We start from the raw sequence: 14,344 nt of genomic DNA on the forward strand, positions 1-14,344 counted from the left end.
GCTAGCATGTGCCACACTCAGCTGGAACCATGATTGTTAGAACATGCTACACCTACACGGAATTTTGAACATTGGCCTGCGTCGCATCTGGACAGAACTGTGAATGATATCATGTGCCACACTTGGATGGAGTTGTGAACATTGGCCTGCATCGCGCCTCTAGATAGGATTATGAATGATAGAATGTCCCACACTTAGATGAAATCCTGAACATTGGCCTGAGTCGCATCCGGATGAGTTTGTGAATGTCAGCAAGTGCCACACTTAGATGAATGCTAACATGTGCCTCGCTTAGATGGAATCATGGACCTTAACCCGCGTCCCATCTAGATAGAAATTTGAATGTTAGCATGTCCCACACTTAGATGTAATCGTGAACACTAGCTAGCCTCACAGCTAGATAGGATTATGAAGGTTAACCAGAGCCACACTAAAAAGGAATAGTGAATGCTTGGAAGTGGCACACTTAGAATTAAGAAGGCTAGACAGTACCACATTTAGATAGAATTGTCAACATTAGCCTCCGCCAGACCCAGACAGAATTGGGAATAACAAGTACCACAATTAAACATAATTGCAAATGTTGGCATGTACCACACTTAGATAAGATTGGGAACAATAGCCCGTGTCACAACTATATAGGATTGTGAATGTCAGCCAGTGCCACATCTAGATATAATAGTGATTGTTAGCCAGTGCCACTTCTAGACTGCATTGGGAACACTATTGAGGCCAGATTTAGATAGAATTGTGACTACTAACATGCTTCACAAATAGATAGGACTTCGAAGGTGAGCAAGTGCCACATTTGGATACAATTGTGAATAGTCGGGGGCGTCATATATAGAAAGGTTTGTCAATATCAGCCAGTTCCAGATAGAAACGCAGAGATATTCACGCGCCACATCTAGAAAGAACTTGGAAATGTAGCACATCACTTCAAGACAGCGATGCCAATAACCAACCCACTAACAATTGCACCCCTCTGCATACACCTCTCATACTCTAACCAAACACAACCACAAGCATATAGAACAACAAACCACACAAACTTCACTACACTGCAACAACAAAACAAATCACACATAGACTCGCACAACAGAACACAATGGCTACCGACCGGAAAGCACCCCAAGCCCAGCGAACAGTGTTAACCGGGCTGAGGCTGCCAACGGCATATCACTGCTCTCTTGCACTTTTCCCGCTTGTTCCCACTAACTCACCCCCCTTCACTTTTCAGAGCCGCCAAAGCCCCAGGGGACCACTCCGGTGGTGATAATGCGCAGTATAAATATCCTTTAACATTAACATATATCCAAAAATCACTGGAGTTTAAGCTGCATGCCAAGATTGGGGATGATGGACGATTTCTGGTGCTAACGGGTGAAATAGCGTGGTGGAGGGCTGCGATTATTAACATGTATGCCCCGCTAACTATGACCCTGAATTTTTCCAGTGTTGTGTGACCCACCTGCACACATGCCTAGACTATGAAGTAGTCTGGGCAGGCAACTTCAATGTAGCCCTCTCCTGTGTCCTCAACAGATCCTCATTAATCCTACACCCCATCCTGAAAGCGGCTCAGAAATGGCCTGTTATAGCTGAGTATCATGGCATCTATGACTCCTGGAGACTCCTGCACCCCCTGGCCAGGGAATACTGGTAATATTCTGGGATGCATGGTAGCTCCTCCAGGATTGACTATGTAATGGTATTATCAAACCTCGCTCGGGATATTAGGGAAGCCTACATCCTCCCCCCGCTCTCTGTCTGACCATTCACCGGTGCTGGTTGAGATTCGCAGCTCTCCACAGCCTTCTAGACACATGAGTTGGTGCTTCAGGGCCCGTGCCCTGGAGGATATCACCTTTCGCGAGGAGATCAGGCGGGACATTCAGACTTTAAAAAAAATAAACACGGGTTCATTAGCAGATCCTCGAGTGGTGTAGAAAACGTTCAAAGCGTCATATAGGGGATGTTGTATTGCAAAGGAGGGTGGGGTTCTCAGGTTCATACGGCGCTCCATTTTGTCCCTCAAACACGAGATCAAGCTTTTAGAAATACAATAGGGTCGCTGGGACTCCCAAGAGGTGCAGACCCAACTTCAAACGGCTAGGGACGAGCTGACCCTCCTTACTGAAAGAGAGGAGCATTACTTGGGTGATCCGATTGCGGCTGCCACTTATGCCGAGGGTGACCGTCCGAGCCGAACCCTGGCTTGGGCAATCAAGCTTGAGTGTCAGTTGGATTTCATATTGGAAATAGAAGACTGACCAAAGATAATGGGGAAATTAATAATGTGTTCCGGGACTATTATGAAAGACTTTACACGTCACAAACTGGAGCCACTCAGGAATCCATTTCCAGGTAGCCCTGGGCTAGCTGGACCCGGCCCTAGGTATGGGTCCAAACAAACTTCCCTCTGACGAGGAGTTACGGAGTGCATTCCTCTCCCTCCCCAATGGTAAGGCCCTGGGACTGGACGGTATCACAGCTCAGCTATATAAGGCTTATGCCGATTTACTGATTCACCAGTTGTGAGTCATGTATGAGGCGGCCGGATTGAATGGGGCTCTCCCGGAGTTCAGCAGGACTATTACAGTCCTGCTGAATCCCTCCAAAGACCCACGTTAATGTCCCTTGTATAGGCCGTTATCGTTGATTAATACAGATAACAAAATTCTTGCAAAGATCCTCGTGGACAGACTCCTGCCGCATATGCCTGCATTGGTTTTCCACTACCAGGCAGGCTTTATCCCTGGCCGCTCTACTCACAATAATTTGCGCCGTCTGTTCTCCCTCATGCACAATGTAGACCCGGCCATCCCAATAATAGTTGCTGCGCTTGATGCGAGAAGGTGTTTGATTCAGTGGAGTGGGACTTTCTTTTTGAAGTCCTGCGACGATTGGGTATTGGCACCCCATATCTTAATTGGGTCAGATTGTTGTACTGAGCTCAGATAGCCAAAATATATAGCTAAATAGTATACATCCGACACAATGAATGCGTCAAAGGTGCCCATTGTCTTCAATCCTTTTCGCATTGGCTATTGGGCCTCTAGCATGTGCCATAAGAGAGTTCCACGCCCACAGAGGTGTCAAAATTCACTCCCATCTATCCATCACTTCCTATTACGCAGATGACATGCTGATGTACGTGAAACATCCCAAACACAACATGACACCTTTTGTAGAAGAGATAGCTCAATTCGGTACCTTTTCCGGCCTGAAGATTAATTGATCCAAATCTGAAGTTCTCCCCTTGACTCCCAGTGTGGCGCGATCGGACATAGGTGAAGAATTCCGGTGGTGCCCAGATGGTATCTGCTATCGGGGCGTGCCGGTGACCATCTCCTCAGCTGCACTATTTAAACTTAACTACGTTAAAACTATGGAGAAGTTAGAACATAAGGTCGATGCGTGGAATTGCCTAACTATCTCGCAGGTAGCCCACATAGCCTTGGCCAAAATGGTGATCCTCCCCAAACTCTTATACATTTTTAATAACGTCCCCTCATGGCCTCCATCCACATTTTGGTTCTGACTCAGGAGCCTGATGATTGTAGTGTGGCCAGGGGGTCAGGCGAGAATATCCTATGATACCCTGAACTTGGAATACGATCAAGGCAGTCTGGAGTATCCCGATTTATGGTCCTACTTTCTGGCAGCGCAGATTCAATACTCTGTATGGTGGTGGGCCCTGTCCCCTGATCTTATGCATATCCTTCTTGAAAAAGTCACGACCTACCCAAATGACGTAAACGGACTACTCTGGGACACCTCTGTTAGAGAGGAGAAATCTGAGATACAACCTTTTGCAGCAGGGGAGATTCATTGCATGTGAAGACCTGAAAAGTAGGGGTTAATGCACGGCTGTTGCACAATTATTGTATTTCCGAATACGGGAGGTGGTTAGGACCAAATGGCCCAGCTTCCCAACAACCACCGCCATCTCCCCAATTCTCCAATACCTCATTGCCCCCCCACCAGTTGTAATCTTGTCTCCTCCCTATATAAAAGTATTCGATCTGAGAAGACCCATCGGATATATCCCTCCAAGGTTATATGGGATACTGCTCTGGGGAAGATGCTTACTGAAGACCAATGGAAACAAGTCGGCCTTCAAACCCACAATATCTCCATGAATAGCTGTATCTCGCTGATACATTTTAAATGTATTCACCAGATGTACTACTTCCCAGCCAGACTCCACAGCTTTTACCTAACTAGATCACCCCCAAAGCATTAGGTGTAGTTCCAACGCTGCCAAATTTTTCATGTTGTCTGGAGCTGCCCTCAGGTGTGCCCCTTTTGGGTTTGTATTACGTAAACTATGTCTGAAATATTAGAAGTTCATAATCCTTGTGCCCCTGAACTATGGCTGCTCGGCCTATCTGATCCGGGCCCAAAGAACGAGCTCAAGTTAATAGCAATGGCCTCAGTGGTGGCCAGATTATTGATGGCTAGGATTTGGGACAGCGTAGGGCTCCCTCCTACTGGGAATGGTTTAATTATATGAACATGAGTGTGAAGAAGGAGTCCCTGTATGCCTCATCACTTCACATGGGTAGTAGGCCAATGCACTACTGGGCCCCCTACGGTTGCTATGTGAGCTGGACTTGAGACAGTTTACGCCCGAGTTCCCCCACAGAATAGGTCTAATTGCATATCCCGCAACCCCAGGTTATAACGCCCAGCCATGCCCCCTCCGACAGTGTGAGGGGTTGAATCTGCTCCTTGTGTTACTCACATGTTTGTTGTCTCCACTGTAATATTATGTCTTGTATTGGCACTTTCGTTTGGGGGCTGGGGTATGGGTACAGTTTGTTATTATCTTGAATTTGTTGCTCTTTTTTGGTTGACATGCAGTGATTGTACCAACCTCTGTTTGTCGACACCCAAACAAACCTAATAAAGAATGTTTTTTTTTTTTAAAGTTGGACGCCACCATATTTCCCATTCCCGCAATGATGCCAATTCCGTCAGCACTAATTCTGCTGGCGGAATTGGCGCAGAAATGACTGGCGGTAATGGTAATTCTGCCGATTCTAGGCTGATGCCAATTACTGTCCAAACTTCATTTATGGCAGTAATTCCGCGTGATGGAATTACTGCTACTGACGATGGTGTGTGTGATCCCAACAGGTTGTAACCCAGAGATCATTCTGCTGGACATCACACCGGTAACGCCAATACCATCAGGCAGAACTGCCGCCGTCATCACTGCCAACCTCGTAATGAGGCCCAATGAGCAGGAAATGTGTGGGCAGCTCTTGCATAAATTGTGCCCATATATGTTATTGTGATCAACAATCAATGGATGCTTAAGTTCTTGCTAAATTTTTTTTTACAAATGTTGTCATTTCCCATTCACGTACTGTATCAATCTTTATCTACATCTCCACATCTAAAAAAGCAGAAAACCCTTACCTCTTCTTCCAACCAGTCATTGTACTGCACTATGCTGGACATAGCAACATCAGCTCCCTTCATGTAGAATGTTATTTCTCCAGAAGATTCCTCCTGAAATATCAAACAGTTCCATAATTGTCCATTCTGTGATCCAAATCTAAACTAGCATGCAATGCGAACATTGGTAGTATCAAGCGCTTTTCCATTGGAAACAAAATGAAGTTTTGGAAGCAACAGAGGAAACAAGACAGTCCGATTTAGTTTTGTATTTTGATTGAAATGCTTTACCAGACTATTTCAATGACCAACTTTATGAATTGCTATAAATAGATGTGTGTGAATGTTTCAATTCTCAGTATCTGGGGGACGATTGGAAAGGTTACAGCGCTCCCACGAAGTGACTTTTCACTTGGTCTTGTTCAGAAGATTTGAAGGTGGAGATTTGGGGATAAAAGCATCACATGCCCTAAATCGATGAAAACCAGTTTATGTTGTCACCAAATGGGCAGCATTGTTATTGTGAAATTGGGGGCTAGAAACTAATAAGACATTAAAGAATGGAACAAGATGCTAGGGAAAGTTAGTGGGCTAGACATAATTCAAATGTATACTTGCCTAAAAGGCAGTTGTTGAATATTTTCATAGGTTATTTTAAGGATTAAATATTACGTGTGGTGGTCTCTAGACAATGATAAACATCACTTTTGAATTCCGTTCAAACAAATCTTAATTTTGATGAATAGAATGGTCTAGGTATGATTAGATAAACGCCTAACAGGTACTAGGGGAAGTTGTACAACTAAAGACAGACGTCTAAAGAAACCTGTTTCAGGGTGGGTGGGACTCATTAGTGAGCCCTTATTGCTACCAGTCATTCCCTCAAGATCAAACATAACAATCAAACCCTATTATAAAAAGTCCTCACTCCTCCAGGGAAGCCCTAATCTAGAACGAATTGCCCAAATGATGTGGCCAACAGAAATGTCTTAATCCTGAATGCATTAAGTGTACTAGTAACACAAATGTTTGAAGGATTTGGCCAAAGAAAAACTTCAGAAACCTGCCCTTCCAAGGCCACCCCTACTCTTAATCAACACAAGCAGGTTCCTTAGGTCCTTAAGGATTTACAACAGGCCCTTCCAGGTCCTTGGATTTCAGAATTCTTAGCAGACTCCTCTTGGACCTTGGTTTCAGGATTCACTAAGGGTCCTGCCTGGATCTTGCATCCTCTGTCTCCCCTTGTACGAGGGTTCTTTTCTTACTGTCCTATGGCCTATTTGTATGATTGACAGTAGGCCTTTCACATATGCCTCTGTACATGATTTGCAGCAGGACTCTCTCATAGGTCAGTCAGTGGTGCTAAACCACAGTCATGGTGCCCAAACCAGATGGGAGTATCTGTTTCTGCATGGCCTTCCAGCACCTTAACAGCATTTCAGCATTTGATGCATGCTGCCATAGCCTAGTTTCGACATCTCATGGACAAAATACTGAAAAACCATGAACCATAAACTGCAGTATATCTTGACATAATTCTATAGAGCCAGGACTGGACAACACACCTGGAACACTTATGCAGGGTGCTAGAGGACTTGTCCCAATTATATAACCTAGAACATAACAATGACGACACAGTGTGCCAAATTTAAAAGCTCTGCATGTTATATCTTGTATCAATCCCAAAATTGACGGGGAAGTGCTGTGTCTCACGTATCCTTTTAAAAGGGGCTCACACTTTATAGTGCACCCCCAAAGGCCCAAATACAGCAAGGTCTCAGAATCAACCCCAAGACGACCTCAATTGCTACCTTTGTCATGAACCGTCGCCTGTGTCCCTTTTGGACCTCTTGGTCCCTGACCCATAGAGCACTGAATGCAGTAACCCTCACAACATGGCTGTCGAATACTAAACGCAGCTTGTCAGCCTTTACGTTCCACGCTTGGCACACTACTAAACAGACACACCCCCGCGGCTTTGCGCGTCTGAACGCTACTGCTCGCCGTAGTTGGACGTGTAATGCTAGAGTTCGCTCGGGGCTAATCTCCTGAATTCTATATCCCGGTTCCTTGATTCCTCCTCCTTTCCTTTCATCCTTCAAACTTTACCGAACTTTCCCGGATTTTCGTCCGCGCTCGAGTCACGGCTTCCGTGCCTCCGCGCGCGGACATTGTTCCTTCCTGGTTCCGTCCTGGACAATCTGAACGAAGCACGCTGGAATCCGAAGACCCACGCAGAGGCTTATACAAATCCTGGACCGTGCGAAAGAAGTCACAAAAGAAGGTTGCAAGCAAACAGGAAAAACAGGTGAGAAGGGGAGAGACTTGTGACAACCTTCCATACCAAATATTTGGGTTACCACATTAAAAATGGGATGATCCGATCGAAGAAAGACACAGTAAGGCCATACCTCGCCTCGCCATGCCTTCCACACTGAAGGAAGTGAGAGCCTTCCTATGGTTCATAGGATATTACCGACTTTTGCCTCCAAAGCACCTCCACTGACAGACCTACTGACGAATAACCCCTCCGCCTTCACCCATCTGAGATAGAAGATGACTCAGGAGGACTTTGAGGTACTGAAGAAGTCCTTCGATGCCAAGGCGGCCCTACGATGCCCAGGTTTCTCAGCACCCTTTTTCTACACACAGATGCTTCGAGAGTGGGGTTAGGGACAGTCTTCCACAGAGAGGGGCGGGGGAATACCAATAAGATGGTTGGCGGGGATCTATAAAAGAGGACGTTTGCAATCCTGAGTGTGTGGGTTATTCCGATTGCTACAAGAACAGAAGACAGGAGTGGAGGCTAAGGCAGAGGGATATACCAGGGCCTACTGACCGAACCAGCAGAAAGTACCTCTCCTGGAGAGATCTGAAATCAAGACCTGTACTGAATGAACTGCAATAGCCTGAAGAGAGAGCGAGACGACAATAATACAATTGTCAGATTGAAATTCCTGAATAAAGCGGTTTCAAGAACCCAATACACACTGGGATGAATTCTATGGATTCCTCACTGAAACCCTGCCTAAAGTCTCCTCCCAGTGTCAGGATTCCTGCCCCTCATGTCCCCAGCCCTCCAAGATGTCAGGCTGGAGCATGGCCATGATCACCTACATGGCCCTCAAGGGCCTCTCCATCCCTCCAAAGACCCACTTGGAGTCGGACTTGGCGCTTGTGGCTCCAGACTCACTCACTCCCATAGGATAACATTGGGGATTGAACTTGTAGTGCATTGATGGGGACAAGATGGATGCCCCCACATATTTCGGTTCCCAGAACTGCATGTGCAGTCTAGTCTTTTGGGTGTGGTTCTGCCCAGAGACACCTGGGATACCCAGAGACTATTTAAGCCACGCCCAGGCTGAGAAACATGCTTTGTGTTTTCTGCACCTGCAGCGGGACACTCGCCGTGTTCGGATCGGTCTCCAGTAGGCCTACATCTTTCTTCTGCGCTCAGCTCCTGCAAGAACAAGAACACCGTTAGGAACAGCCTTACCTTGCGGCGCTTCTGCCCATCATTCATCGCTTATTCTGTTCTGCGGGCATCTTCGGTGGTGTGATCACAGAAAAGATTCCCCCATTTGCCTCCAAAAGGAATTGGTCTTCTATGTACCATTCTTGGATCATGTGAAAACAACTCAGAGCACTGGGAGGGGAATAGATGGTAACTTCCTGACTCTTGCACATGGCCACCTAGCTTTTTCTGGGTTGGGTAGTGTCTGTCTAGTGGTTGTCATCCTGCTCCTATTTAAGCCCCTCCCCTCGAGTGTTTCCTGGTTCGCGTCATTCTGACTACAGCTAACGCTTACCGCAGTCCTGTCAGCTGTCCTGTTCACTAGATGGTTATTCTCTTCACCTTGTCCTTGTAGTATAAAACCTTCTAGTGTTCCTTGCCCCTTTTCACAGCCTGTTATTTTTAGTATCAAATTCTAGTCAGCTAGTTTCCGCTCCCCTGCACAGTTACACGCTTCATCTTTTCACTCGGTTCCAGTCAGCTGCTGCATTCCGCAAGTATCCGTTGACTTCCTTTGACTTGCAGTTAATCATTGAAGTGCTATTGGTGTTAACATTGTAGCATGGAATAGTTGCGATGCTATTGTGAAGAGCGTTTGGTATTCCCTGCCACAGAGCGTGCTCCCGCTCCTCGCTGACAAAGTTACATGTGTGAAAAGCATTGCCGTATTGTAATTGAAGTGCGTTTGGCTCGCGCTGCTACGAAGCTTATTCCCGCTCCTTTCAGACGAATGCTTAATGTGTGAAAGGCATAGCCATTCTTCAGTTGTGAAGTGCGTTTGGCTCGCACTGTACACGGAGCTTGTTCCCGCTCCATTGTTACTAGCATTTTTGCTGAAAGATTTAGTTTGCCTATTTTGTTATTGTAACGTGCGGTAGCATGCGTTATTTAAGGAGCCAATTCCTGCTCCTCTTGTTACACACTAATTTTCTGTGAAAGTAAAAGCTTCTGGGTTAGAAGCATATTGTGCCTAGTGCCCGCATTCTTCCTCATGTGTGGGTCTTTCCTTACTGTTTGAAGACATTCCAATTTCATGACTAGTGGGGCTCCACTGGCGTAGTTGGTAATTTGTTTTCCTATATTTATTGTGCTTCTATGGTGGAGTTAGATTAGCTCACCCCTTGCATGTGCAAGTTATTGGCTGCCCACCTGACACTTTTAGCACAACCTTGAGTAGTACTCCCCTTCCATTCCTACCCTAGTACCCACCTGGAAGTCCCTCTGCAGAACAAGAGCCCCTGCACAGATGAAGGATGGAGAGCTCACCCAAAAAATAAAAAAGGTAAAGATATAAATTAAGGAGAATGTATTGTAGTATACAGTAATAAGAACATTTTCATTGAATCCTGGGTGTTAGTGGACATTCACACCCCTTAAGGAATCTTTTGTGTTTTACGTAGGGAGTCATTGTGAGAGGAAGTTAAAGAGAAGACTCGTGCCCAGTAGTTCCCACCGTGAGTGTCCCCGCAGAGTCAAGGTAAGCGTTACATGGTGTCATTCCCATCCCAGCACGCCGCTTCCTAAGGAAAAGGGAAAAGAACAGAAAAAAGGCATTAGTAAGCATTCAGCAAATCTTCGCTTATCTTTAAAGACTGTACGAGCTTCAAACGCTTACCTGAATCCCAGCCGCTCTGGGGGAACTAGGTCTCCGGAACTTCTCATCCATCTGCAAGAGGGAAAAGACACTCCAGGTTAGCGTGGAAACATCTAGAGGCGCCGCATACCGCGCTTACTCACCGTATTTCTTCTTCATAACCGGCATCCATGCTGAAAACGTTGCGGCACCTAAAAGACACAGAAAAAGAACTCAGTTCAATACAAATACGAAAGGGTCGCATCGCGCTCTCACTCACCTTCAGCGCTACTCATCTCAGCAGCACGTTGCCATCCCCAGACGCCGGCCATCATCTAAGGAAGAAAAGGAACGAAGTTAGAGAACTGTTCAAAAGACTCATTATACTTACCTGTCGGACTCTTGCCAGTGAAGTAATTAGGCAGCAAGAAGCCTGCATCAATCAACGCGCCCCTGCGCTGAAAGCAGGACGGAGTGCACACTTTCCAAGAAAACAAGGTAAGCTGTGGATGCAAGGTAAGGGTTGGACCCCAGGGAAGAAGGAGTTCAAGCACACAGAGACAATAGGGAGTTAAACTCTACCAATCCCGTGTTTCAGGCCCAGTCTTCAGTTGAGTAGACTCCAGGGAAGGGTTTGAGGTCGGAAGAGGTCAGAACAGGCTGAGTGACGTCCCCGTGGATACCAGGTGAGCATTACAGTCTTGTGTGGGGGACGGCCAATAGGACCGCTGCCATGAGACCCAGTAGGTGCTGGTACCACCAGGCTGAAGTCACTTCTCTGCTGAGGAAGTGTGCAGTGGCCCTCTTGATAGCTGTGATCTTGTCCTCCGAGGGAAAAACTCTCGGAGCCTGTGTCCCAGATGAGGCCCAAGAAGGTCAGAGTCTGCATAGGCTGCAGCTGCGACTTCTTGAGATTGAGCGAAAAGCCCAGATCGTGAAGTGTGTTCATGAGGGCGTGAGAGGTGCGGTGCACCACTTCCAGAGATGAAGCCCTGACGAGCCAGTCGTTGAAGTACGGATAGATGTGGTGGCCCCGAGGAGGGCTTGCCATAGTATTCATCAGCCTGGTAAAGACCCTGGGGGCTGAGTTGAGGCCAAAAGGAAGCACCTTGTATTGGAAATTGTAGGCCATGATCCTGTATCGTAGAAAAGAACGATGAGGCTGTCAGATTGTGACGTGTAAGTGCGCGTCCTTCAGATCCAGGGAGCACATCCAGTCTCCCCTGCACAATGTCTCTGCTGAATGGCGAAAATGCTGGAGTAGAAGCCAAGCCTCTCTGGGAGGCTGGTACTTACTCCACTGCCTGGGTCTCGACAAGCGACCGGAACTCCGCCAAAAGAGTTGCTGTCCCAACCTGTGGGAGTGGAGGGGAAGAGGGAGGAGAGGCTGGGATGGGTAGGCGGTACCCTGTGGATACTACCAAGAGGATCCAGGCGTCCAGAAAATTCTGGTGCCAGAACTGTGCCTCAAGAGCAAGCTTGCCCCCATTGGAGACACATGGACCCGGAGGGGTGTGTCAGGCCGCCTTTCCCTCTGAAGCTGTTGCGGAGGAGAGGGACTGGAAAAAGCCCTTACCCTCCACCTCCTTTTTGTTGTCTGCGCCGATGTTGGGTCGGCGAATGGTCAGACTGCCTGGACCTCTGCTCTTGGAAACCGCAGAACCCTCCGTATGTATGCCCCTTGTCCGAGCGCTGCTGTGACTGGTAGTACGTTTTGGGCGTGGTCTTTGTAAGGATGGATAAACACTTGGCCGTTTGTGAGCTGTTTTTCTTTTTGTTCAGCTCCTCGTCAGTGGTGGAGTGGAAGATGTCACCCCCTTCGAACTGAAGGTCTAATATTCATTCCTGGTCATCCAGGTTGTATTTCGTGGCATGGAGCCAGGTTGTTCTTCTCATGTCCGTGGCAATGCATATGGCCCGGCCAGAGGTGTCAATGTGGGCCACGCTGGACTTCATGATGTCATGTGCCACCATCTTGGTCTATGCCAATCCCGCCTTGGATTGTGATTGCCCCTGCGCCGGAAGCTCTGGAAGGAAATTGTCAATTTCCCGCCAAAGCCTCTGGTTAACTGCCAGCATGGCATCCGTGTTGGCTTAACGAAGATGCAGGGACACGATGGAATACAGCTTCTTCCCATATGCCTCCAAGATCTTCTCCTCCTTGCCTAGTAGCGCCGCAAAGGAGGAGGTTGAGAACGACTGAGGCTTGGAGTATATTGATGCTGCAGCGATCACTGAAGAGTGCGGCTGAGTGTGGACTGATAGCAAGTGTGTATCGCCCTCCATCTGCCTGTATTTGGCGTCCAGGCGTTGATTGACCGGCTGGACCGAGTGGGGCTTGAGCCAGCCCTTTTTGGCCAAGGCGACTACATCCTTCTGCATAGGGATCCCTGTTCTCGCTGCGGGATGTAGCGCGAGGACTTCGGCGTGGACCCCCTCTGATGGTTGCTTGACCTCGGGTCGAGGAAGACCCGAGTACTCTGCCAGCCCTGCCAGACCTTCATGGAAGGCCTTGGCTGATGACGGTGTGTCAGGGTCCTCCTCCTCATCTGTGTCCACCTGAGGGTCCGGTTGGTTCAGCACCAGTGGAGGGGTGCTGGGAGCCGGAGACTGGGGCGTGGAGGCCGCAGCCAGAGGCTGCAGCGGAGGCTGGTATGGAACCGCCTGCACTATCGGTTGGTGGGCCTGAGCAAGCAGCTGAGGCTGCACACGGGCCAGTGGCGCCTGTACTGGGGCCTGCGGCACCAGAGCCATTGGCGGGAGCACATCCCTGAGGATAACCGCCATCCGAGGAGATTTCATGAGCCTTAGGGACCTTTCAAAAAATCTGCCCTTACAGGCCGGAGGGGTGGTAGGTGATACTGACAGGGTATCGGCGGCTGCTGGAGCCGTTGTGTACCCTGCCAATACGGACGCAGCGGAAACCTGCCTTGCGCAAAGGAAGGGTAGGCTGTAGGCCACGTACCTGGTTGACACAAGTCCCACCTTGACACACGTTTCTCCACCAGCTCCCTGTCTTGGTGCGGTATTGGGCGGTCTTGAGTTGGAAAGAGCCCGTTGCAGAATGGACACCTGCTGAACCCTGTAGAAGTCGACATGCGCCGTGGAGGAGCGTGACGCCTGAGGACCGAGTACCCGAATGACCACCCGCACTCCTGCGTGCCTCTAAATTTAAAGGGGAAGAAGGTTTTTTCTGGTGAAAAAGGTTCCATCTCCCGTCCCTTGGAAGGGATGCCCATGCAGTATGTAGGAAAGGGGACGGGACGTAAGAGTAAGACAGACATAAGTGACCACAGTTCAAGGTTGTTTATTGAACTTCAATTAGGTTTCAAAAACACCTATATAAACCTAAATCTAAAGATGGGAGCAAGCTTCGGCCATCAAAAAATAATACCGCAGTCCTACTGGTGTCTTGTCAACATAAAGGGCCTATACTAATAAACCTATTGCCTTTCCTTACCTCTAAATATAAATAGTGTGGGAAACAATGTTATGCAAAAGAAAAGTGGTCTAGAAATGATATGTCTCGATATTCAAGCGGTTGGCTTCCCTTTCCCATGTTTTCACTATGGGACAAGGCGGCACACTCGAGCTTAGAACAGTCTATGGCTTCTCTAGCACAAGGGTGCAGTTCAAAACTTCAGCATCATGGCCTTTTGCACCAAAGTCTCTTTGCCATTCAAAGTCTCTTCTTGTTAGAGGGCCTGATGCAACAAACAAACAAAGTTCCTTTCCTTTTAAGGATTTCACATATACACAATTCTTTTAGGTAATTTACTGTTCACTTCGGATCCCCCTTAACTAGACTCAGATCCACGTTAACACAATGTTCTCAGGATTTTCAC

The 14,344-nt window shown here is 47.7% G+C and overlaps 1 protein-coding gene across 2 annotated transcripts in view; it reads right to left on the reverse strand.

Annotated features, from left to right (window-relative positions):
• Nucleotides 1-14,344, reverse strand: part of ATP9B (ATPase phospholipid transporting 9B (putative)) — a 3,609,114-nt gene that overhangs the window by 880,391 nt on the left and 2,714,379 nt on the right. For both annotated transcript variants that reach the window (XM_069620656.1, XM_069620655.1), the window contains exon 17: nucleotides 5,431-5,523. In XM_069620656.1, the coding sequence (XP_069476757.1) occupies nucleotides 5,431-5,523 (93 nt within the window). The remainder of the gene's footprint in view (nucleotides 1-5,430; nucleotides 5,524-14,344) is intronic.

This window comes from Ambystoma mexicanum, chromosome 5q (genome assembly GCF_040938575.1).
Source record: "Ambystoma mexicanum isolate Mex_15411 chromosome 5q, UKY_AmexF1_1, whole genome shotgun sequence".
Lineage (NCBI taxonomy): Eukaryota > Metazoa > Chordata > Amphibia > Caudata > Ambystomatidae > Ambystoma > Ambystoma mexicanum.